Source organism: Podarcis muralis, chromosome 5 (genome assembly GCF_964188315.1).
Source record: "Podarcis muralis chromosome 5, rPodMur119.hap1.1, whole genome shotgun sequence".
Lineage (NCBI taxonomy): Eukaryota > Metazoa > Chordata > Lepidosauria > Squamata > Lacertidae > Podarcis > Podarcis muralis.
Window position 1 is genome coordinate 57,623,684 of NC_135659.1, and position 23,617 is coordinate 57,647,300.

The window sequence follows — 23,617 nt, forward strand, 5'->3', positions numbered from 1 at the left end:
GAATATAACACTTTAAACTCCAACTTAGCATTCTGTTTCTAGTGAATTTCAACAAACTGCTACCTTGAATTGAGAATTGATTTGGGCTTAAACAAAATTTAATTTGTTCTTTTTCCAAAAGGAGCTGTATCTATTTCTTTAATCTGAAAAAGTGGTCCAAGTCTTTATGGTAACATTTTAAGTGGTAAATACCTGTACATGTGCACATCCTCTGCTTTAAATACTTTTTTAAAAATCTGACCTAGGCAGTTGCCTCCCAAAGCTGTCTTTGTACAGAGCTTTTAAAAATGTATCCAGGTTTGCCTTCACATTTTCAAAATGAGCAGCTTGGCTGATATGCTCTCTCCTTCTAATGTTTTCTAGCTCGAGCCATCTGAAGTGGACCAAGACTCCCAGTCCCATGCTAGTGTGTCCTGGGTTGTAGAGCCCAAGCAGGATTCCAAGAGGACCCTCAGCACTAAGTATGAGACTACTATCTTCTGAAAACAAATCCTGCATCCATCCAGTCTAACCGTGCCTTTGCAGTCTGATCTGTCTGCTGTTCTAAATCCCTCCTTCCTTCCATTGCTGACACTAGGTGTGGCACCATCAGAGGCAACAGCACTAGGATACCATAGACTAAACAGCATTTTGTATCTGATCTCTTCTGAACGCTGTGAATACTCCTAATGGAAACAAGTATAACTCACTGAGAGAGCTACCTGTTTTAGATGTCTGTGAGGTGGGAGAAATGAAGCCTGTAGGAGTCAAATATGTGGATTTCAGAAAACACCCAGTGTTTCTTGACTTTCTCTTCATTTTGACACTGTGAATTTGTGGGGTGAAGTAACACTCCATAGGCCTTTTCTATTTATCATTCTAAACCTTGAACTGTTCTACAACTTTGGTCTCATATGTACATGCTGTCTCAATTTAGATTTATACCTCCATACTGAGTCATGGCCACAAAACTGTTTCCAACAAGTAGCACTCTTCTACTTATCGTCTCAGAAGACACTAACCACTGTGATGCTGCTTGCAAACCTCTTGCTCACCAGATTTCCTAGCATGGATGCTGCTCACAATCTTTGCTGTCCTTGGATATCTGAATGCATGGTATAATATAAAGTTCTACTTGGCAGTGCGTCTGTTCTAATTAAGTGCTTTTCCTTTTTCCTAGGAGTTAGGCTTGGTATATTTAAGAAAATGCCAAAAAGGGATGTTTTCAGCTGTTCATTAAACATGATGCCTTTTTAAAAAAATCATTACCTGGAATTATCACTCTCTGTTCAGGTTAACCAATCTGCTTATAAATAATAATTTTGAATTGATTCCCCCCTAAACTCTTTTTAAAATTGAAACTTTCAAAGGCACATGTCACTAAATTGTACACAAAGACTGACAATCAAGGGTGTGCTTTTGCTGTAACAGAACACAGTTCCCCTTTAGAAGAAAAGGGGTCAAAATTTCATGCAAATAGCATCTCTTTAAAAATTGCTAAATGTAGCATTCCAGGCACACTGACACTATCAAAATATTTGCCATTTATTTTTCTTCAAGCAGGTGAGCAGTATTTGCCTTATTACATTCTTCAAATGGCAAACTTTACGTAGCTCATTAAACAATGATTGCAAAGAAATGTTGGATTAGGACCAGCTTTTGATAATAAGGTTAAGGCCTACAGAGATTATTTCTGATATTGTTAGAGTAGAGAAGTCACTATATTAGACAAAGGTCTCAAGCAATTTTTTATCTCTCTCTGTTCAGAGAATAGGGTCAGCAGTGAGACAGTTGTTGATGATAGGTGAGGTAGGGCCAGATATCTGCCCACCGTCCCTGGAATTATGTCCAGGAAATTATACCAAATTGTAACTAGGTACAATTATAGCAGTTGAAGAATTTAGTCTCTTTAGACTACTGCACATTTGAGTGTTAATAAATATATCTGTGCTTTGCTTTTATTCTCAAAAAGCAAACAGTTATTTCCCTAATATGAATAGTTTTAATCTCTGTCAGTTACAGGAGTTATTGGTGATTTTTCTCTCTCCTGAAAACCAGATAACATAGTACATGTGCCTTTTAATGGTAAACTATCCAAGAAGCATCAGAGCAGTTGGTTATGAACAGAGGGCATCCACCATATGGCTATAAAACACACAAAGCTGTGGCCATTAACTTCTCCATCATTGTAACTGAAGGCTTCCCTCAGTAGTTTTACATGAATGAATAGCTCGTTCCCTATATTTCTTTCCATTAATATTGTCCCCATTCTGTTTGCCTTCTGCCAAGCTGAACAGCAGACATCCGCGTTCTTCCATGGAAATGTAGTAAAGGGGCAGAGCACTAAGAAGCAGAGAAACCGTGATGTATGAAGATCAACACCCGGCTCTGGGATATGTCCTTGGCTGCTCATTAAGGACTTCCAGAGTTGAGTGAAAAGAGATTCCAGCTACAAGCTGACAAAAAGCAGTATGTGTTTTTAGCAAGAGAATGAAACATCTGAGGTTAAGAGACTGATGCTCTGATTTAAAACAGTGGTGTACATGCAGCAATATTGTGAAATCCACAATTTCAGCATAACATGTTGTGTTGATGAAAGTGGAGAATCTTAACTGTTAAAAGAAAATGTGAATGTGCCTGTCTTACAGCATAGGCTGAGTGGATGCTAGAATATTAAGCATTATACACTTGAGGTTGCTAAGTAGTAGACAAAGATTCTGAAGTCACTGCAATATTAAACTTTGAAGGTACTGGCAACTGTGAAGGTACTGTACACCCTTCACAGCTGCAGTGAAACAGGTGGGAAACAGGGCGTTTTTAATAAAAATTATCAATATTTAACCCTTCATGACCATTGCTGAACTGATGCCTGGTACAAGTGTGCTTTTACTGCAAATAACTCTTATTATTGCAGTATTTCTTTTCTGGTTAAGTACAATTTTGTCACACATTTATGTATACATTGAATAACTGGACTGTAGCTCCATGCATCTCATTCCTGTACCATATTTTTGAAAATGTGGTTGTGCCCTGATGGTTTGGGATTTTTAAGTAGTTAATTCACTGATTAGCACTTTTTATACTAGTTCATAATTTAAGTATACTTAGTATATCAGTTTCACAATATGAAAAAGATGTGGAGAGATTTTGGGCATTATGCTGAAACAGTTGTTTCTTGTTCTACTCCACCCAAGAATGACTGTATGCTTCACAGAGAGTATCACAGTCTCGAACACTGGTTTTGGCTATGGCTGTGACATATACATCTTTCTATAGCCTATCTGAGGAAGTGCAAATAAGTCTGTGTTAGCTTGTGGTACCCTGCTATTTTGTTAATGGCTTGTTTCAACTTCTGTATCTTTAAAATGTAATTTAGTCTTATTCCAGATGAAAAGGTATCGAGAAAAAACCAAATCATCATCCCAAAGGCCTGGCTTTGGAAATAATTGGTGGATGAATTTTGGAAATATTAACATTCCTTTATATTCATATGTGAACGGTATGCTGGTGATGGTTATAAATACTGAGGTACTTATAACTGTTGTGAGAGAATGCACACTGAACTGTTTTGCTATAGAGAGGATAGCCTTAGAACATGGTGACAAAATGAACGAAAGCTTCCAACTTGCTTCTTCCAGTGATCAGGTGCTTCCTTTCTCAGAGTTTACATGGACATAGCAATATCTATGACAGTATCTCCTGCTTAGGCATTCTTTATAAGAAGGTAATCAAAGCCATTCTGGTCTGGACTTTTCCTATGAATTTTAGTTATTCCTGTGCTCCGAGCACTTTGAATACTAGTACAATATTTGAGACTCTTGCCTCTCTGTGGGATTTTGCAGCACACTGAGAAAAGTGCCCCATATTCCTGGCACTGAATGCGTTTTGAGATCTTCAATGAAAATGCTGTTGCTGTTCTAGCACCAACCTATGCTGAAGCGGCATCATCAATGCTCCCCCCCCCCCCCCCAGTGCTCCAAATGTTTCCCTTTTCAAAAAGATGTATGTCTTCTGTAGACTTCTTTTTATCTTTTGTGTCCAGGAGAAAACACTATAAATGTTAAGGTGGCTGAAGGAACTGCTCCTTAGCTCTTGAATGGGAAATCACGTTATTAAAATCAAACTCTTGCAATCTTTTTATTTTGTACATGCCATTGTTGGCTCATAGGATCTGGCCTTTTTGACTTTCTTAGCTTGAGATGAAAATCTTATTTGATTTCTGAGGTACATAACAATTCTGCCCCCCCCCCAATAAAAGAAATTCTAGAGCAGTTTAAGAGTTGTGCTGCTCTTGCAGACCAGATATCTGAGGGTACCTCACTTTTTAAAATAACTTCTACACTCGTGAAACTAAAATGAGTTGGGTGATACCTCACTCCTACATTGTCTCCTTTTGCATGATCAGTATGAATGTCAAGCAGCAGGAATTTCCGCTATGCTTGCACCTGAAGAGGGCAGGTCGATTCTTGGTAACAGGCAGTTTGGTTTACAATGTAGACACTCCTTTGCTAATTGTGATGTATGGCAGTGGGACTGATTTGTAATAAAAATGTTATTTAATCTGTCTTTGTATTTTGATACTTGAACTATTTCCTTTTTATTTTCTGTATATAAAAATTGTTAAATCTGTCCAGTTTTTTGTGGTACCAAACATAACCAATCTGTGCAACAACATAGACTGACCTCACTACAACAAGGCGAGACTGTAAATATTCCTGGGCTTCCAGCAGTCGTTTTGTTGTTTGTTTTTCATAATTGTATGACTTAGAGCAGACTAAATTAATAAAATTAGACACAACATCTCTCTGTATGGGTTGATGTGGTATACTGGTCTGTATTATTTATTAACAAGGCTTAATCCTGAATATGCTTGTATATCTAGTTTCACCGAAATGAATTACCTTCTACATTAACGGCTACAAGATCCAGTCCCTAGTTTTGCCCTTCCCATTTGATGGAAAATGCACCAGCTAGTCTAAAAACACAAGACAACATTCTGAGCTGTTTAAAGGTTTACTGCGGCAAACTTGGCATTGTCAGTTGGTATTTATGTAACTGTATCCCACAGCTTCAATAGTCCAGCTGTATGAGTGCTTTAGGTATCACAGCACAGAGCAGGACAGCTGCTCACTTGATTGCAGTGGACTTTGAGCCAAAGCACAGTCTGAACAATTGCCAGTTTTTTTCTCTCCCCCTCTCCCTGCCGTTGTGTGTGCTGCTTGTTTTAGATTGTTAATGGGAATCTGTCCCTGCTTCAGATTTTCGCTCTGGAAGCAGCAATTTCTTCAGTATCCCTGAGTAGTAGGGACCAAACACCTGTCTGTTGTGATGAATCAAACTGCCAAACCTCTGGCCCACTTCCAGTAATTCTTCTTGAATAGGAGCAAGGCCTTGGGGTAGATTCTTAGCATTCTGGCCACCAGGATACAAACAAAGCCTAAGATAAGTTTGGATCCGCTGCTCTGTAGGAATTAAAACAGATTTAGAAAAAGACCCGATTCCTGTAACTTATTCATGTTAGGGCTCCCTAGTTAACTGAAAAATCACAAGGCAGGTAGGATAATAAAGGGTGAAAGGACAGGAATAGAACTTTTCATAGAAACAAGTGGGTGGTATTGTACAAAATCAATATACAGATGTTGCTGATATGCAATTAAGATATTCATTGTGACTGCAGTATTCATTTAATCACAATGGCATGTAAATGGCCTCTTGTATGCAATTTTACATGAGGTGTATCATTAATGCCAGTATGTGATTGTGATTGTGATGTGATTATTATTTATTAAATTTGGACACCACCCTTATCAAACATCACAAGCCCGTTCAACATAAAAATACAAAATGAGAACACAAAATACATAAGAATAAAAACACACCATTAAACCCCTCCCATAAACACATTTAAAAGGCCATAGAATGTTCAATCAACGAAAGGCCTGGTTATAGAAAAGCATTTTCAGCTGGTGCCTAAAGATAAGTAATGAAGATGCCAGGCAAGCCTCCCAAGGAAGGGTGTTCCACAAACAGAGTCACCACAGAAAAGGCCCATTCTTGTGTTGCCACCCTCCAGGCCTCTCGTGGAGGGGGCACTCAAAAAAGGGGCTCAGATTATCATTGCAAGGGTCAGGTTGCGGAGAGGGGTCCTTGAGATATTGTGATCCTGAGCCGTTTAAGATTTTATAGGTCAAAAACAGCACTTTGAATTGGACCTGGAAACCAAGTGGCAGACAGGGTTGTCTTGCCCATCCATAGGCGCTAGGGGTGCAGGGCACCCGGGCTCTCAGGGGCGCCAGGTCGAGAGTCCGGGGCCTGAGAGTTGAGTCTGGGGAAGAGTCCATCCGTCGGAGCGCCGTGACGGGCTCTTCTGCTGCGGGCAGCTCTGCGCCACGAGTTCAGGGGCAACTGAGCCAGCGAGATGCTGAGGCGGCCGGCCAGCTCTGCCCTCCTGCACACCTGGGACTGGACAACTTTGGGGGGGGGGGCGCCGGGCAGATCTTTGCACCCTGGCACCGCATATGCTTATGACAGCCCTGCAGACAGTGCTGTTGGGTCAGGATTGGAGTTAAACTGCTCAGACTGCCCTGCCTGGTGAACAACCTGATCACCAAATTCTGCAACAGCTGAAGTTTCCAAACCAATTTCAGAGGCAGCCCAATGTATAATGCTTTGCGGTAATCTAACCTAGAGGTTACCAGAGCAACAGACTACAAAAGAGGCTATCTGTCTTCAGATAGGGGAGCAGCTAGGCTACCAGCCAAAGCTGATGGAAGGCACTTCGCACCACCAAGGCCACCTGAGCCTCAAGCAACAGCAATGGATCCAGAAGTACCTCCAAGCTGGGTACCCACTACTTCAGAGAGAGTGTAACCCCATCAAGCAGGCCACCAATCTAAGGAACCAGCCAATAATAGTGCCTTAATCTTATCTGGATTGAGCATCAGTATATTGGCTCTCATCCAGTCCATTACTGAGACAACAGGCCAGCAAATCCACAGCGACACCTGCAGATGTAGAGAAGTAGAGCTGTGTGTCATCAGCACATCACTGACAACATACTCCAAAACTACGGATGACTCCCACACAGCAATTTCATGCAAATGTTAAACAGCATGGGGGATATAATCAAACCCTAAGGAACCCAGCAGTGAAGGCTCCATGGGGCTGAAGACCACTCCACAAGCATTACCCTCTGGAAACAACTATCCAAGCAGGACCAGAAACACTGAAAAGCAGTGCCACCCACCCCTATCTCAAACTGCCGTTTCAGAATAATACCAAGGTCAATAGTATCTCAAGGATAATCAACATTTCCCGGTCTTTCACTTAACAGAGATGATCATACAGGGCGACCAAAGCTGTTTCTGTGCCAAAACTGGACCTAAACCTCAATTGAAATGGATCTAGAAAATCAGTTTCCTCTGAAAGTGCCTGGATATGGTCTGCAACCACCCACTCAAAAACTCTGCTAAAGAAGGGGCTATTGGCCAGTAATTAGATTTTCCAAATCCGGGGAAAGTTTCTTGAGGAGTAGCACTACTTCCTTCAAGCAAGCAGGGCCACCCCCTTTCACAAGGAGGCATTTATCACCTCCCAGACCAAGCCAACTGTCCCCCCTGCTAGTTTTTATCAGCCAAGAGGGGCAAGGGTTCAGCGTGCAACTGGCCAGCCTGACCGATCCATGCACCTTGTGCACATCCTCGAGTCTTAAGTGAAGCATCCAACATAACAAGACTAGACAGTGCTCTGGAAAACTTTCATTTGCCACAGTTAAGGTCCCAGTGGATGCAAGCGATTTTATCCTCAAAATAATTTGCAAACAAGTCACAGTGAGCTACCAATGGTTCTTTCACCTCCTTTGGGGCAGACTGTAAAAAGCCCTGTACAGTGGTACCCCGCAAGACGAACGCCTTGCGAGACGAAAAACTCGCAAAACGAAAGGTTTTTTCGTTTTCGAGTTGCCTCGCAAGACGAATTTCCCTATGGGCTTGCTTCGCAAAACGAAGCTTGCCCCGGGGACAGCGGGTCTTCTCTTTTGAAGCAAGGGGCGGCGGGGAGATCGCTTCTCCCCACCGCCCCTTGCTTCAAAAGAGGTCTGCCCCCGGACCTCTTTTGAAGCAAGGGGCTGCGGGGAGATCGCTTCTCCCGGTGCTCCGAAGCGGGGTGGGGGGGCGGGAACACCTGCCCCAGTCGCCGGGCTTCGTAGCGCTGCTGCGAAGCCGGGCGGGGGGCGGGAACACCTGCCCCAGCCACCCCGCTTCGGAACGCTGCTCCGAAGCGGGGTGGGGGGGGCGGGAACACCTGCCCCAGCCACCCCGCTTCGGAACGCTGCTGCGAAGCAGGGCGGGGGGCGGGAACACCTGCCCCAGCCACCCCGCTTCGGAACGCTGCTCCGAAGCGGGGTGGGGGGGCGGGAACACCTGCCCAGCCGCCGGGCGGGGGGCGGGAACACCTGCCCCAGCCACCCCGCTTCGGAACGCTGCTCCGAAGCGGGGTGGGGGGGGCAGGAACACCTGCCTCAGCCGCCAAGCTTCGTAGCGCTGCTGTGAAGCCGGGTGGGGGGCGGGAACACCTGCCCCAGCCACCCCGCTTCGGAACGCTGCTCCGAAGCGGGGTGGGGGGGCGGGAACACCTGCCCCAGCCGCCGGGCTTCGTAGCACTGCTGCGAAGCCGGGCGGGGGGCGGGAACACCTGCCCCAGCCACCCCGCTTCGGAACGCTGCTCCGAAGCGGGGTGGGGGGGCCGGGAACACCTGCCCCAGCCGCCGGGCTTCGTAGCGCTGCTGCGAAGCCGGGTGGGGGGCGGGAACACCTGCCCCAGCCGCCAGGCTTCGTAGCGCTGCTGCAAAGCCGGGCGGGGGGGGGGGGCGGGAACACCTTCTGAAGGCGGGCGGGGGGCGAAAGTCTTTGTCCCCCCTGCCTGCCTTCCCAGGGGCTTTTAAATCGCCCCGGACAGCGGAGAAGTCCTCCGCTGTCCCGGGGCGATTTTAAAATGCCGCCCGCCAGCATTTTAAGATCGCCCGGACAGCGGAGAAGTCCTCCGCTGTCCCAGGGTTTTTTAAAATGCTGGGGGTGGGAAGAAAAGCCCTTGTCCCCCCCCCCCCAGCCTTCAGAAGAGGTCCGGGGAAGAAGAGGTCTGAAGGCGGTTTCCCTAGGAACGCATTAATTGATTTTCAATGCATTCCTATGGGAAACCGTGCATCGCAAGACGAAAAAACCGCAAGACGAAGAGACTTGCGGAACGAATTAATTTCGTCTTGCGAGGCACCACTGTACTACCTAGAATAACTGCTGGACAACACAATGAGAATGCAGTGGAGCCATGTAGTATATTATATGATACTAACGTATATATTGTCACAGGTGATTCCAGGGTAAAACACAACAATATATGAAATGCACTATAACAAAAAATTGCAGTTAAAATATGGTAATGCAATACACACTCTGCCTTTTCATACTCAAGTGTGATATTACATTAAAAATATGCAAAAACTCATGACTCACCAATTAGAATCCGTACTGCGTTGTCCTTCTCTGCGAGACTCGTGAGTTGGCCTTTAAGTGAAGCAGCCTTGTCAGTGCTGAGAACAGGATACCCCAACTGCAGGAGAATGCTATTAACTTCCTCATGCATTTGATTGCTGATATCCATTAAAACATCTTCTAACCTAAGCCACACAGAGATGGGGCCATGTTAATCTGACAGCTCTTTGAAATTGAACTTTATATATGCATGATAGCAGAGAAGTGGTCAACCTGTTGTAATCCTATAGAATTAAGTCTTAAAAAACAAACCTTGCCTGAAGTAGGCAACAACTAGCCTGCAATATTTATGAAGTAACCTCCTCTCACCCCTCACCCCTTGACAGAGAAGCTATATGAGCAGTTGTGCCCCTAGTTTGGCTTATACTGAACTCCTGTTCAGTCCTCTGCCTTTTTCTCTCTGCTATATTATAGTTACAACATACAATTTATTTATGCCTCAAGTGAAGTGGGCATGTTTTCTCCATGAATAAGAATAGGAGACAACCTTCATCAAAAGGACTGACACAGGTTCTCACTGCCTGTTCATAAATAGCATGAAGAGGCATTAGATTAACTCTGGATTTTCTAGGTGCCCACAAGCAGCCTACATGAGGCTGGGCTTGGGTGAGTATCTCTCCTGCCTTCAACACCAATAATATAAAAACATTACCTTGTGTCAGGAAGTCCTTCCAGAAGGGCTTTTATTACCCGTTTTAGCCTATCTCCACATCCTGGTGAGCTGAACACTCCACTTCCACATGTACTGCTGCTCACTAGTAGGACTGCAGCAATAATGGCTAGCTGATTCACTTTCATCTGAAGGGCATCCAAGCGGGCTTTGTCCATCAACATAGTCTGCAAAGAAATAACAGTATAAACCATTGGGTTACTATGCAGATTTCTTTAGCACTTGAAATGAATCTTATGCCACTGGAGTAAAAGGAAATATGCCCAAGCTAAACTGGTACATCCCCTGCTACTGAAGGCTGTGGATTGTTGTGCGGGGAACGAACAGACAGAAAATGGGTCATTGCATTTCTGTGTTTTGCTGCCTAACTTGTAGCCAACTAGTGTGCCGCAATGTGGACTTACAGTGTTATCTTAAGACCCCTGTTTCTGAAAATGAATTAGCATGGCTATTATTTCTGACTCATAAGGTGCCTTTTACCTCAGGATATTCTCTTCCAGGCTCCCAATGCAGCAAGTCCATGTATGCTTGGTTTAGCACAGCTGTGGGACTATGGACAGAAAACACTTCTCTAGCAGCCGGAGAGGAGGGTGGAACAGATGATCCTTTGGTCTCAGAGGTGGATGAGGAGGGTAGCAGATCAGAGGTTGATATTTCAGCTGCTGCCTTGCGCAACCACTCAGTTGTGCAAGTGAGGCCACCTAAAGTGTAACATTAGAGAAATGGAGGTTTGGAGGAAAAAACAAGAAGTGTAGGCTGGTCCTTCTCGTGTTTATTTGCACCTTACTGGCAACAAATAATCATTGCATTTTGCCTTTTTCTTAAATAAATAACATGGTGCAAAAAAAAAAAAAACAACAAAAAAAAACCACCAGTGAAAAGTTAAGAGTAAAGCAGTTCTTAATGAGGGCACATTTATGGAAGCTAACAGGAAATTAAAACTGCAAAAAGGGAGGTGGTTAATCAAATATTGTCCCTTTTACTTATAGTAAACTTCAGGTATGACTTTGCGCTAGGTTTCATGAGTACATAACATTTGTTTTCATTAGGAGCACCCCAGGGGCTCACTTGCTTCTCCCTCCACCTTCTCTCACATAAATATTCTCTTCTCTCCAAAACTGAAGCAAATGATGGGAGAGGTACTGTTACCATTACATTACCTACATTTTTACTAACCAAAACTAGCACTAAAACAGTTTGCCAACCCACTTCTGACAATTCTGGTTTTTTATTATTTATTTTATAAATTTTTATACTGCTAAATAAAAAAAGAGAATCTTATCAAAACTGTGTTCATGAAATCAAAATTAAAAACATAATGAAAATACCAATGCAACACCAGTCATAATTACCATTAAAATTGATGGGGGGGGGGTGCCCATCTCAGAAGAGGGGAAACCATAAAACGTACAGTATCCCCTCAAACTCCATATCATAATTTGGCAAGCAGAGAATCTATGTGGTAACAGAATAGAGGAAAAGTTCTATCTTCCAGAAAAGTTTCAGGTATAAACTGGGATTTTAAAACTTAAACGTTTCCTCTTGTGCTTAAGAAGTGCCTTGGATGTGGTTGTGGCATGTGTTAACCCTCTGCTCTAGTCTGAACCAGAGACTATTTTACAATCATATTTGATACATACCTGGTAGCTTCTTCAGGAGCTCCTGGAATTTTTTTCTTTCATACTCAACAGAGTGCTCTTGGAGATGGGGTCGAAGGCTTTGTATGGTAAAATTTACCATATCCATTTTCATTAGATTCAGAACTCTGAAGATCTCTCTACCATAGGCAACAGGAACAAAGTAAACATTTAACTACCCAGTCTAGGAAATCATACTAAAGAGCAAAAACCAAACCTGTTGCCACTGATGGATGAGCTTCTTTAGACTACTATGGTGATCACAGAAATAGTGTAGCATAAACAGAAGCACAACTCAGGAAGAGGAAGATGCTATTCCCAGGTATACCAAAGCAAAATTTGATTAGACGTTTTTTTTAAAAATTACTCAATAGCTAGGGAGACATAGTGCTGTGCCACAGAGCAATTACATATTAAAAGCTTGTCTTAGAATTTAGATTTAGTTCTACCTTGCAGTAAAGGTTTGAAAGGCATGACCATTTGGTCTTTGTAATCTGTGATTCTCTGTCTTTTGGGTTATAATGCTAATTCAGTGCTATGTGCACTAGCAGCAGCAAGCATGACAATGAGGAGACTTTTCACTTCCTCTGTTAAATTAACTAGAGTTTCTTTATATCCACACTGGGGGAAAGGAGTGGGGGTTTTTGGTTGGGGCAAACTATAGTTTGTTCAAACAAGTCAGGATCAGGTTGGTTTATGACTGGCTTGTTAACAAACTAACCAAATTTCTTTCATGGACAAGAAAAGAAACACGGTTACAGTTGTGCCAAAGGAAGAGATGGAAGTAAGGAATATGTGAGTCTCTGGCTCGCTGCTGCTTGTGTATACTACAATAAACTGTGCTTTATGGGTTACATCCTAACCTACTGTATGACATGTTTCAGTGATAAAGACAATGGTCTGAATATTTATTTACCCCTGCAATTGTTAAGGAAAGCCAAATGATGAATTTAAAATTTTTTATTTCCATCACACACACACACACACACACACACACACACACACAAAAACACAGCTATGAAATGATAGGTGATTTATAAAACTGATTTATAAAATCAAATCCCAAGGAGATCAAATAACAGGTGTTGTACTCCCAGAGTAGCAAAATGATGCATCTTCCTTTAGGATAGATTCAGTAAAGGATATATTTCTTTTAGAAAATTACCTTTGTCCAAGCCAATGGTGCCCACCTGAGCAAATGAACTGGGTCTGCCATGACTCGTAGTCTCTGTATCTCCTCATCTCTAACAGGTGCACAGAGCATTGCCATTGTACCTAAGATGTAAGCGGTGAGGTTGGGGATATCTAAAGCACCATGCTCGGCCTCCTGTTTTATCAGCTCCATGTCCAGAGTTTCTTCAATCTGACTTTGCAGACGATGTTGTCGGGGCAGGAGCAAGGACAGTAGGGTCTACATAAGAATAAAGTGTTGCCATTTTTAATAACCTTATTGATTTTCATTTGCTATGTTCAAAACCCTATAAGAGTATAACTGAATACAGCCATACCTCTTGTTACGTTTGCTTCAGGTTGCGTGCTTTCAGGTTGCGTCCTGCGGCGACCCAGAAGTACCGGAAAGGGTTACTTCCAGGTTTCGCCGCTTGAGCATGCGCAGACGCGCAAAATGACATCACGCGCATGTGCAGAAGTGGCAAATCGCGGCCCGCGCATACGCGGGTTGTGTTCTGCTCATGTTGCAAATGGGGCTCCGGAACGGATCCCGTTCACAACCAGAGGTACCACTGTAAAGTAAAAAACAGAACAAGTCCATATATATGGATTTTATAAACATAACTAATGTTATACAAATAAGAATACCAAGTTTTCTCATGTCATATGTATATCACAAAAATAGCATAATAAATGTGCAAAAGTATCTACAACATATGTTTCATTATTAGTGGTCAATGTATGAGTTCTTGGTTTATGAATTGGTTTAAACAATTAGGAAGAAGAAGGGAGGAAGCGGGGAAGTGGGGAGTGGGGTGGGGTTGGGTGCTTATGCTTCTATTATCCTACTTAGCGTGTGCGAGGGGTTGTGTCAGCGTTACTTGTATGGGTTCTTTTACTATTCACATGCTGTATTTCCTTGGTGGTGAGAGAGGTTGGGTATGGCTTAGGGTGTGGTTGGTTGTCTTTGGTTGGCTGTAGTGAGAATTGTTTTTGTGTGTGAGTTGGGGGGGTGTATTTTTGAATCAGGTTAGCCAGATTGATTTGTATGCTGTCAGGGGGTTCGTGTTGTTGTCTTCTTGGGCTGTGTGTGTGATAAAGGGGAACCAAACCAGGGTGAAGGTGTCTTCTTCTATTTGTCCCCGTGTCAGTTTCAGTTTATTGGTTCGTTTTTCTAATAAGGTTGTTTCCCATACTATTTGATACCATTGGTCCATGCTTACTCCTGACAGGTCTCTCCAGTGTCTGGCTATGATGTTTCTCGCTGCTGAGAGTAGGTGGGTTATGAGCTAGAACAAGTCCCTATATAAAACAAAACCCGTTCTGGATACAACAACACATTCAGCTCAGACAAACTTATACTGAATGCATAAATAAATCTTATAGCTTCTCAAATGGAAAGTTAAGGTGGAAGCATACATAGTAAAAAATCAAAAGAATTTTAAACCTTGCAATTGTCCAATAAAATAGAATATAGTTTGGAAACCAAGCCCACTGTCCTGTCCCTTGCAACAAGAAAAATGTTTTTCTACAAGCAAATGTTCAAACTGATTGCAAACCTAAAGTTTGAGAACATACACAATTGGGAACAGTTACACAACTATAGCAGCTACATAGCTTAATCGCTAATCACAGCTTGAAGTGTGCATGGGAAGGAATAGTGAGTGGTTTCACAATTTTCCAGACTACCTTGCTTTTGCACATGGCTAACCAGAGACAATAATTATGAATGATTGGCTGTACTTTTGCTATGCGCGCAAGTGTGAATAACACGGCAGAAAAATATGGAGGGCGGGGGGGAACCCAACCCATGTTTGTCCACCTGATTGCACATAACTGTGTGACAAATATTAGCAAGTGGGATGTCTGGAAAAATATTTGCCTACTATAGGCAAATGACAGTCAATAAATCTTAAAGTCTTAAATTCTCAAGCAATATTAGGGCTGCTATATGTCCCGGACATTACCAGGATTTCAAAGGTGGAATTGACATCTGGGGGTGGGGTGGTCTTCCTTTAAAAAGCTGAATACCTTTCATAATGTCTTGGTTTTTACTTTTTGAAATATGGCAACCCTAAGCAACATTAGTTACTGGTTTTGGAAATCTCACTTTTTCTTCTTTACATATGGCCACATATATTGTTAACGTAACAATTTATTTATCACAAAGGTCAAGCTGTGTATGCTATAAGTAATGAAGTCTCAAACATACACAAACATCTCACCTCTTTGATTTCTTGTAGTAGCTTGATAGCATGGGAATAGTCTGGTGGCGTTTTAGAGAGCTGTTCTCTCAGAATGTCCCAAAAAGCTTTATGCAATGTCTCTTTCACTCTGCTTTCCAAACTGTGAGTCAAAAACAGTTGCTATTAACATATTTCCATATGAATGATCCATAGTGAAGCCTTGGATATTTGTTTTTTGAATCAGGGATCCCTGACCGTTAAAGTTCAGTTGCAGACGACTCTGGGGTTGCGGCGCTCATCTCGCTTTACTGGCCGAGGGTGCCGGTGTACAGCTTCCGGGTCATGTGGCCAGCATGACTAAGCTGCTTCTGGCGAACCAGAGCAGTGCAACGGAAATGCCGGAGCAGTACCTATTTATCTAGTTGCACTTCATGCTTTCGAACTGCTAGGTTGGCAGGAGCAGGGACTGAGCAATGGGAGCTCACCCCGTCACGGGGATTTGAACCGCCGACCTTCTGATCGGCAAGCCCTAGGCTCAGTGGTTTAACCCACAGCGCCACCTGCTCACTCACTCTCAATTGAGCAGTTAAATAGGACATCTTGGATGGAGATCATTTGGGGCAAGACATGTAAGAAAATATATATGTATGTACAAACACAGTACACCATTTTTTAAAAAGCTTGTGAAAAATCAATGAATAAGTTTTTTTAATTAAAAAAGATTACACAATTAATCTTTCTTAATTTTTCAAATCCACATCCTTTTACCAACAATATCCTTCTAGATTTAACAGGAAACTAAAATAAAACCAGGAAAATAACCAGGAAAATAAAACCTACCTGTTTGGTAAGAAATTCACCTCTTGCAATTTGAAGTCATGGTTTACTACAATTTCATGTGCTATGGTCATTTTCGAGACTTCATTGGCTGTTTCCATGAGTTCTGACACAGAAAGAATTTGGGGAGGACTGGCTGCATAAAAATAAAACAGAACGGCACTTCATTTACCCATCAAAGGGGGAAAGAATATTTATATAAGAAAGGAAAATGCAACTATTTATTTTAGAGTAGACCAATGTAAAAAGACATGCACTATTTGTAACCCACCAAGGCAATATCAACCATATATTTTTTGATACATACTGTTTTTGCAGTCCTAGGCAAATTATAAAAACAGGGTTGTCTATATACTACTTGGTAGCTCATAAGTTGTGAAGGCCTGAATTAAATCACCCAATTTACTACGAATGTTCTTAAAAACAGAAAAGGGGGGGGGGTCCCCAGCATCACTTGCAAAATCATGAAACTTGCAAAAAGGAATGTGCCATTCCCAACTGGATGTCATAAATACATTTGCTTGACAGTTGCTGCCACTTACGAATACTTGTCTGGATGTACCAATAGTATAGGACAGCACCAAGGCTTAGTAGTGGAGCAAAGCTTAGCATAAAGAAGATTCCATATTCAATTCCTAGTGCCTTCACTGAAAAAGAGGTTCATGTAGCATGACTGCGAAACACCCCAGTCAGAGAACTCTGAAGCCAGTCAGAGCAGCAAGTACTGAGCTAGATGAAACAATGAGTCAGCTCATTATAATGCAACTTGTTCAAATGTCAAATCCCCAATATATTAAATTTGTATTCCAACCTTAATTTGAGGCTCACAGGGTGCTTTACTATATAAAAACACAAAAAGTACATAACATGGTAACAAACAAAAACAATACCCCCACTCAGTCTGGATAGAAAATTTATATAAAGCAACTCCCTCTCTTCAACTCTCAAGTCTGTTCTGATGCTGCCCTGGGTACCCAGGTGGCCACAGCTGGGTGAGACCAACTCTACCCTGCTCACCCACGCAAGTCTCAGTAATACAGACCAGATGAGCCTCCTCATCCACAATCAGATCATGGATGAGAGAGATCTTATTCAGAGCCAACCTGGCATGCAGCAGCAGCAGTCCCAAAGGCTGGCTGATAGGACAAGTGCAATTCCCCAATTATATTATCTCACTTGATAATAATGTGAAAAATAATGACAATAACTTTGGATCTTCTAATACATATTAAGCTTTGTTGTTTTGCAATTTAAATTCAAATTATTTTTCAGCATATTATTTTTTGAATGTGTGAAAAATAAATAAGACACTGCTTCACATTTGCCCCAAACTCTTTGTTAATCCCCTTTTGTATACAGGCATCCCTCCACTTATGCATGTTCTACTTGCGTATGACATGTATAAGCACTGCACTGGGAAATAATTAAATAATTCAATTCATACCTGGAAATGGCAGGAGAGCTGGAAAGTCCTTGTGGCTCGCAAGGAGACCCTCCCCAGAGCCCAAAAAGGATGTTATTGAGGGCAGAGGAAGCCCTGAAGAGCCTGGAAGCGCAGCAGGGATGTGCAGGCTAGAGCAGCACTAGCCACTTTCCTACACGTCCTCCAGCCTCCTGCTGGTCCCAGAGCTTTAGTTCTAGTTGTGGGTATTTTTTGATACAGTATTTTTGGTATGGATGAAGAGTAGCAGAGAGCATTTAAAGGATGTTTAGAGAGTGCTCCCCACTTTATGTGATTTCACTCATGTGCTTGGGGCCCCGGAATGTAACCACCATGTAAGTGGGGAGTTGCCTGTACAGTAATTTATCTTGAGTTGGCAATTTTGCTCTAAATATAAATGACACATATTTTTTTCTAGGAATCATAATTGGACATACAAGGTGGGGTGTCAGGAGGGCAGAGGCTAGGCATGTCTCCGCCATGGCTGTCTTCATGGTCCCTTACTTTTCTAGGATTACAGTCTATGTTCTGAGAGTCACTGCTGTCACTTGAGGTGGTTTTAGGATTAGGCATCTTGTTCCTAGTAGAAAACATAGCAGTAACAAAATGTTGAGATGAACTATCAGATCAACTTCTAAATGGTGTGAGATATCAGTTTTAATGCACCCAGGTTTGGCAAATGGCTATTGAAAATGTACTCCTTCCTATAACAAGTGGTCACCGTTAACTCAATATATCTTGGCAGTTAATTTTATTATTTGTACCACAAATATGTAGCAGTCTACTTTTTAGCCTGTCCCTGTGCTCCACTCCTTCATGTGTAACATTTAAGTTGCTTTGAGATGCTTTTGTAAAGCAACTGATAAGCTTCATAAAGCATTTAGCATGTCTGCCTGGAAAACTGAGTTTTGTTCACCAGTGGAATCTAGACACATGCAAAAAATGTTGTGAAATAATAATAATAATAATAATAATAATAATAATAATAATAATAAATTTTATTTATATCCCGCCCTCCCCTGCCGAAGCTGGGCTCAGGGCGGCTAACAACATTCTAAAACATTCATTATAAAATTAATCAAATCAAATTAAAGTCAAATTAATGGCAACCATCAAGCAAAATTCTGTGCAGATTGCCGATTGCCAGAGGAGGGGGTCAGGCTGCGCCCTGACCAAAGGCCTGGTGGAACAGCTCTGTCTTGCAGGCCCTGCGGAAGGATGTCAGGTCCTGCAGGGCCCTAGTCTCTTGTGACAGAGCGTTCCACCAGATTGGAGCCACGGCCGAGAAGGCCCTGGCTCTAGTTGAGGCCAGCCTAACCTCTCTGTGGCCTGGGATCTTTAGGATGTTTTTATTTGCAGACCGTAGATTTCTCTGTGGGACATACCAGGAGAGGCGGTCCCGTAGGTACGAGGGTCCTAGGCCGTATAGGGCTTTAAAGGTTAAAACCAGCACCTTAAACCTGATCCTGTACTCCACCGGGAGCCAGTGCAGCTGGTATAATACCGGATGGATATGATCTCGTAGCAAAGACCCCGTAAGGAGTCTCGCCGCGGCATTCTGCACCCGCTGGAGTTTCTGGGTCAGTCTCAAGGGCAGCCCCACGTAGAGCGAGTTACAATAATCCAGTCTGGAGGTGACCGTCGCATGGATCACTGTGGCTAGGTCAGGGCGAGAGAGATAAGGAGCCAACTGCCTAGCCTGGTGGAGATGAAAAAATGCCGCCTTTGTTATAGCTGTAATCTGCGCCTCCATAGAGAGGGAGGTATCGAAGATTACACCCAAACTCTTAACGATGTTGGCACTAATTGCACCCCCGCAAGAGATGGGAGTTGCCCCCTCAATCTCATATCGTCCCGTCCCAGCCAGAGGACCTCTGTCTTCGAAGGATTTAACTTCAACCGGCTCCCACGAAACCATCCAGCCACAGCTTCCAGACATCTGGTCAGTGTATCTGGGGCCGAGTCAGGATGGCCGTCCATCAACAGATAGAGTTGGGTGTCATCGGCATACTGATGGCAACCCAGCCCAAAACTCCGGACAAGCTGGGCGAGGGGGCGCATAAAGATGTTAAAAAGCATCGGGGAGAGAATCGCACCCTGAGGCACTCCACACACCAGGGAGTGGCGCGATGACAATTCCCCCCCAAGCGCCACCCTCTGTCCCCGACCAGAGAGAAACGAGCGCAGCCATTGAAGGACTGTGCCCTGGATCCCCACGTCGGCAAGGCGGTGGTCCAGGAGTTCGTGGTCGACCATGTCGAAGGCTGCTGACAGGTCTAGAAGAATCAGCAGCCCCGACCCGCCTCGATCCAGCTGCCTGCGGAGATCATCTGTTAGGGCGACCAGAGCCGTCTCGGTCCCATGGCCAGCGCGGAAGCCGGACTGGAATGGATCGAGAGCCGATGTTTTTTAAAATGCTTTTTAAAAAATGTTTTCAAAAATATATTGCATTTGCCATATCTCACCTTCACCATCTAATGCCACATTTGTATAATGCACTTTAAGGTAAAGGTAAAGGTACCCCTGCCCGTACGGGCCAGTCTTGACAGACTCTAGGGTTGTGCACTCATCTCACTCTAGAGGCTGGGAGCCAGCGCTGTCCGCAGACACTTCTGGGACATGTGGCCAGCGTGACGAAGCTGCTCTGGCGAACCGGCACCAGAGCAGCACACGGAAACGCCGTTTACCTTCCCGCTATAAAGCGGTACCTATTTATCTACTTGCATTTAAGGGTGCTTTCGAACTGCTAGGTGGGCAGGAGCTGGGACCTAACGACGGGAGCTCACCCCGCCGCGGGGATTCGAACCGCCGACCATGCAATCGGCAAGTCCTAGGCACTGAGGTTTTACCCACAGCGCCACCCGCGTGCACTTTACAACACACTTAAAATGTTGAATTTGCAGCTGTATAGTTGAGTCCACCATTACTTGCCTACTTGCCACTCCGTTTAGTTTTTATTTTATAAAGCTGTACATACACATGTATGGGAGGGGGGTGTAAACAGTGGGACCAAAGGCCACGAAATGCAAGGAGTGTCATACTTTGCTTCCCTACAACCTGATTAATTCCTTCTGATTTGATTGCACAAAGTTCATGGAATACCATATATGACTTTTGTTTGTTTACCAAGCATTCATTCAGATTTGTATGCAGAGATGTTACATTGTTAAGAAATATCCCACTTTCACACACATTTTCCTGATAGTTTCCTTAGCTCAAAAAATTCCAGTGCGGGGAGGTTTGTTGTGGTATGCAATTGTATCCCACCTGCAAAATAGCAATTGTCTAGAAGTAGCCATAATAGACCGACCCTTGCAGTTTGTCTCATTTAGATTTTTTTAAGGCATCTATGAACTGCCACTGTTTTAGAGTGGGATTCAATCATACAGGAAACTTCCAAATGACCCGTGAAGTGTTCTTCTTGCTTTGTTTGCAGAGAGATTAGTTGAGATCAGCTATTCAATAAACGAAAGGGAACCCTTAATCCTAACTAGCCCTTCTTGTGCCCCAAAACTATTTTATATTCGCAGTAGTTACAAGGAGAGGTTATTTTTAGCTGTCCCTATTTCATCTGTAAGCCGCCTTGAGCCCCTGTCAGGGGAGAAAGGCGGCGCATAAACACTAAAATTATTATTATTAATAATAATAATTCGCTGGCCCACATAAATTTTCATAAGCGGGATATGGGAGGGAAGCCACAGGGCGGGCGGCGAGCGTCTCCCTCCGTCTCCGCCCGCCGAGTGAGGGGGACAAGCAAGCGCGCAGGAGCGTCATGGGCGAAGGGCGAGCGGCCAAGGACTGGGCGCTCCCTCACCTTCCCCGGGGAGGTGCTGGGGAAAGACTAGGCAGGGCAGGTGACCGGGCGGCGGTGGTAAAGGGGGAGATGGCAGCACGGCCGGTGTTCTCTGGCCGCCTCCAAACAGCCGCCGCCGCCGCTTCTAGGGAGCCCGTTGGTGTTACTGCCCCTTCCTCCTCCTCCGGCAGATTCAAACTGGATGGAACCAAACACCTGCCGGCAGCGGGGTGGGATGGGGCAAGGTGTCGCGCCCCACAAAACCAAGAGAGGGCGCAAATGAGGAAAAACCCGATGTCTTCCTGTAAAGCAAAAGTGTACTTTCTCATGTGCAGGATGAAACTGAAACTTTTCTCTCCCAAGGTTTGAGTAGACCTTGACTACTCTCCCTTATTTCCCTCCCTTAAATGGGTTGTTCCATGCCTGGCCGTTGACGCGCATCCCTGAGGACCGAACCAATTGTCACAGAAATGAGAAGACATACACTACCCCAAATTAACATCCGTTAACGATAATATTCTCCCGAAATTAGATAACTATCAGAATTTATTATTATAAGTTATCTAATCTAATTTTTTCCCACACTGCTGTTGGAATAGATGTCCACTTATTATAATCTATCTCCCCTCTCTCAGCATTAATGGGTTACTCCTGAAAGAGGCTGCAGAATTGGCATATCAGAGGGGAGGATAACAGCGCCACCTAGTTTTAGGTGAGGCATAAATACTGTAGTGCGAAAGAGCTGCGATGGGCTACAAGCATTGGAGGTTTATCGGCTGTGTGTTAAAGGTATTTAAAAACTGCATGTAGAACCTGCCCAGGTCGAAATTACCCGTGTTATTCAATTCAACAATGTAAGCAACAACAACAATCCTAATCTTCTCTCTGATAAATTGTGGAAATGCTGTAACAGGCATGGTGGGAGCATGGGAGACTTATGACTGGCTCTCAATGTTTTAATTGCAAACCCTTTCTAATTATTTTTGAAATACCAAAATTAGAACGTCACGAATGTAGCACACCTGCCCAAGTGATAATTCCACTGCGGAGGCCCTTGAGAACATACCCTTATTGCAACAAAAGTGCTGTTTTACACTTATTCAACCAAGTGAAAAGTGTGACTTCATCTCCTGCTAGCTGAAAAACCCAACAGACACAATCAAGCTAAAGTTCAGCACATACAATACTGAACTGATTTCTGTGGGATAGAATTAAGAAGCTGCTCCCAGTACAATGATTTAGGCCTAAATACCCTTGACTTTGGCTTGACTGCTCAATCTGCTTCCATGTTGTTTCATTCATTCTACAGTGGTACCTCGGGTTACATACGCTTCAGGTTACAGACTCTGCTAACCCATAAATAGTGCTTCAGGTTAAGAACTTTGCTTCAGGATGAGAACAGAAATCGTGTTCCAGCAGCACGGCGGCAGCAGGAGGCCCCATTAGCTAAAGTGGTGCTTCAGGTTAAGAACAATTTCAGGTTAAGTACGGACCTCCGGAACGAATTAAGTACTTAACCCGAGGTGCCACTGTATTGCACTCAGTGGTGTAGTGGAGCAGTAACAAGCAACTCCACTTGCTTTACAGCAGGGATGATGATGTCATCTCCTGCGGTGCCTTTTGGCAATCCTCCGCATGCTAAATAAGCAAACATTTATGAGAAAGAAACCTTCCAAATAAACGCAGCAGAGGAAGAGAAGGGTTACATTAGCATGCATGGCTAATGATTAAACTGCCACTTCTATTTTGAAAAATCCCCTTGTTATGAGATAACATGTCACAAAATAGCAAGCAAACTTTTGAGTTCACAAGAACACTTAATCATGTTGGATGTCAAATAAGGTAATATTTCTGGGTTAGCGGAGTCTGTAACCTGAAGCGTATGTAACCTGAAGTGTATGTAACCTGAGGTACCACTGTAAAGCAAAGAGGGGGGGGGGAATGCTGGTTTCTGATGGTAGCTTAGAGAAGGGAGCTTCGTGCATTGCTTCCTGCTTTGCTAGTTCCAGTTCTGACTGCCTCAGCCTCAGTGGTGGGGCAAAGAGCAACCACTCCATAGAGTGCCTTCCATAATGATCTGGAAGTGGGGCAAATAACAATATCCAGGTCAGGGCTGGTCCTGACACATAGCTCTTCGCATAAGCTGGTAGCTTGATATCAACTGATATATTATATTGTCCACATGACTTGGAAAGCTGTCTGTGGACAAATGCCGGCCTCCTCGCCCTGAAAGCTGCCATGAGTACCCCATAGTCAAATTCGACTGAACTTGGTAACTGTCCAGGGTCCTTTACCTTTACCTATTATATTATGTAGTATGCATGGGAGCTTGTAAAGCTTTATTAAGTTGCAAGGACTA

The 23,617-nt window shown here is 43.6% G+C and overlaps 2 protein-coding genes across 19 annotated transcripts in view; one reads left to right on the forward strand and one right to left on the reverse strand.

Moving 5' to 3' along the window:
- The window catches only part of ANKS1A (ankyrin repeat and sterile alpha motif domain containing 1A), a 118,212-nt gene extending 113,432 nt beyond the window's left edge, over nucleotides 1–4,780 (forward strand). For 12 of the 17 annotated variants that reach the window (XM_077928900.1, XM_077928905.1, XM_077928903.1 and 9 more), the window contains 2 exons: nucleotides 364–461; nucleotides 578–4,780. In XM_077928900.1, the coding sequence (XP_077785026.1) occupies nucleotides 364–461; nucleotides 578–617 (138 nt within the window). In that variant the 3' untranslated portion in view covers nucleotides 618–4,780. Of the gene's footprint in view, nucleotides 1–363 lie in introns of all 17 variants that reach the window. The other 5 variants (XM_077928911.1, XM_077928912.1, XM_077928906.1 and 2 more) reach the window with 2 other exon arrangements.
- TCP11 (t-complex 11) lies at nucleotides 1,238–21,602 on the reverse strand. Of its 2 annotated transcripts, none has more exons than XM_028734093.2 (10): nucleotides 21,280–21,602; nucleotides 17,903–18,045; nucleotides 16,028–16,160; nucleotides 15,227–15,347; nucleotides 13,022–13,242; nucleotides 11,835–11,971; nucleotides 10,675–10,895; nucleotides 10,177–10,361; nucleotides 9,486–9,649; nucleotides 1,238–5,441 (listed from the first exon to the last, which is right to left on the reverse strand). In XM_028734093.2, exons 1-10 carry the CDS (start codon nucleotides 21,585–21,587, stop codon nucleotides 5,212–5,214), a joined length of 1,863 nt encoding a protein of 620 aa, XP_028589926.2. In that variant the 5' UTR covers nucleotides 21,588–21,602; the 3' UTR covers nucleotides 1,238–5,211. The 2 variants fall into 2 exon arrangements, with proteins under 2 accessions (XP_028589926.2, XP_028589924.2); XM_028734091.2 differs by having other exon boundaries at nucleotides 17,970–18,045; nucleotides 21,280–21,296.
- Between the last annotated feature and the right edge of the window lie 2,015 nt (nucleotides 21,603–23,617).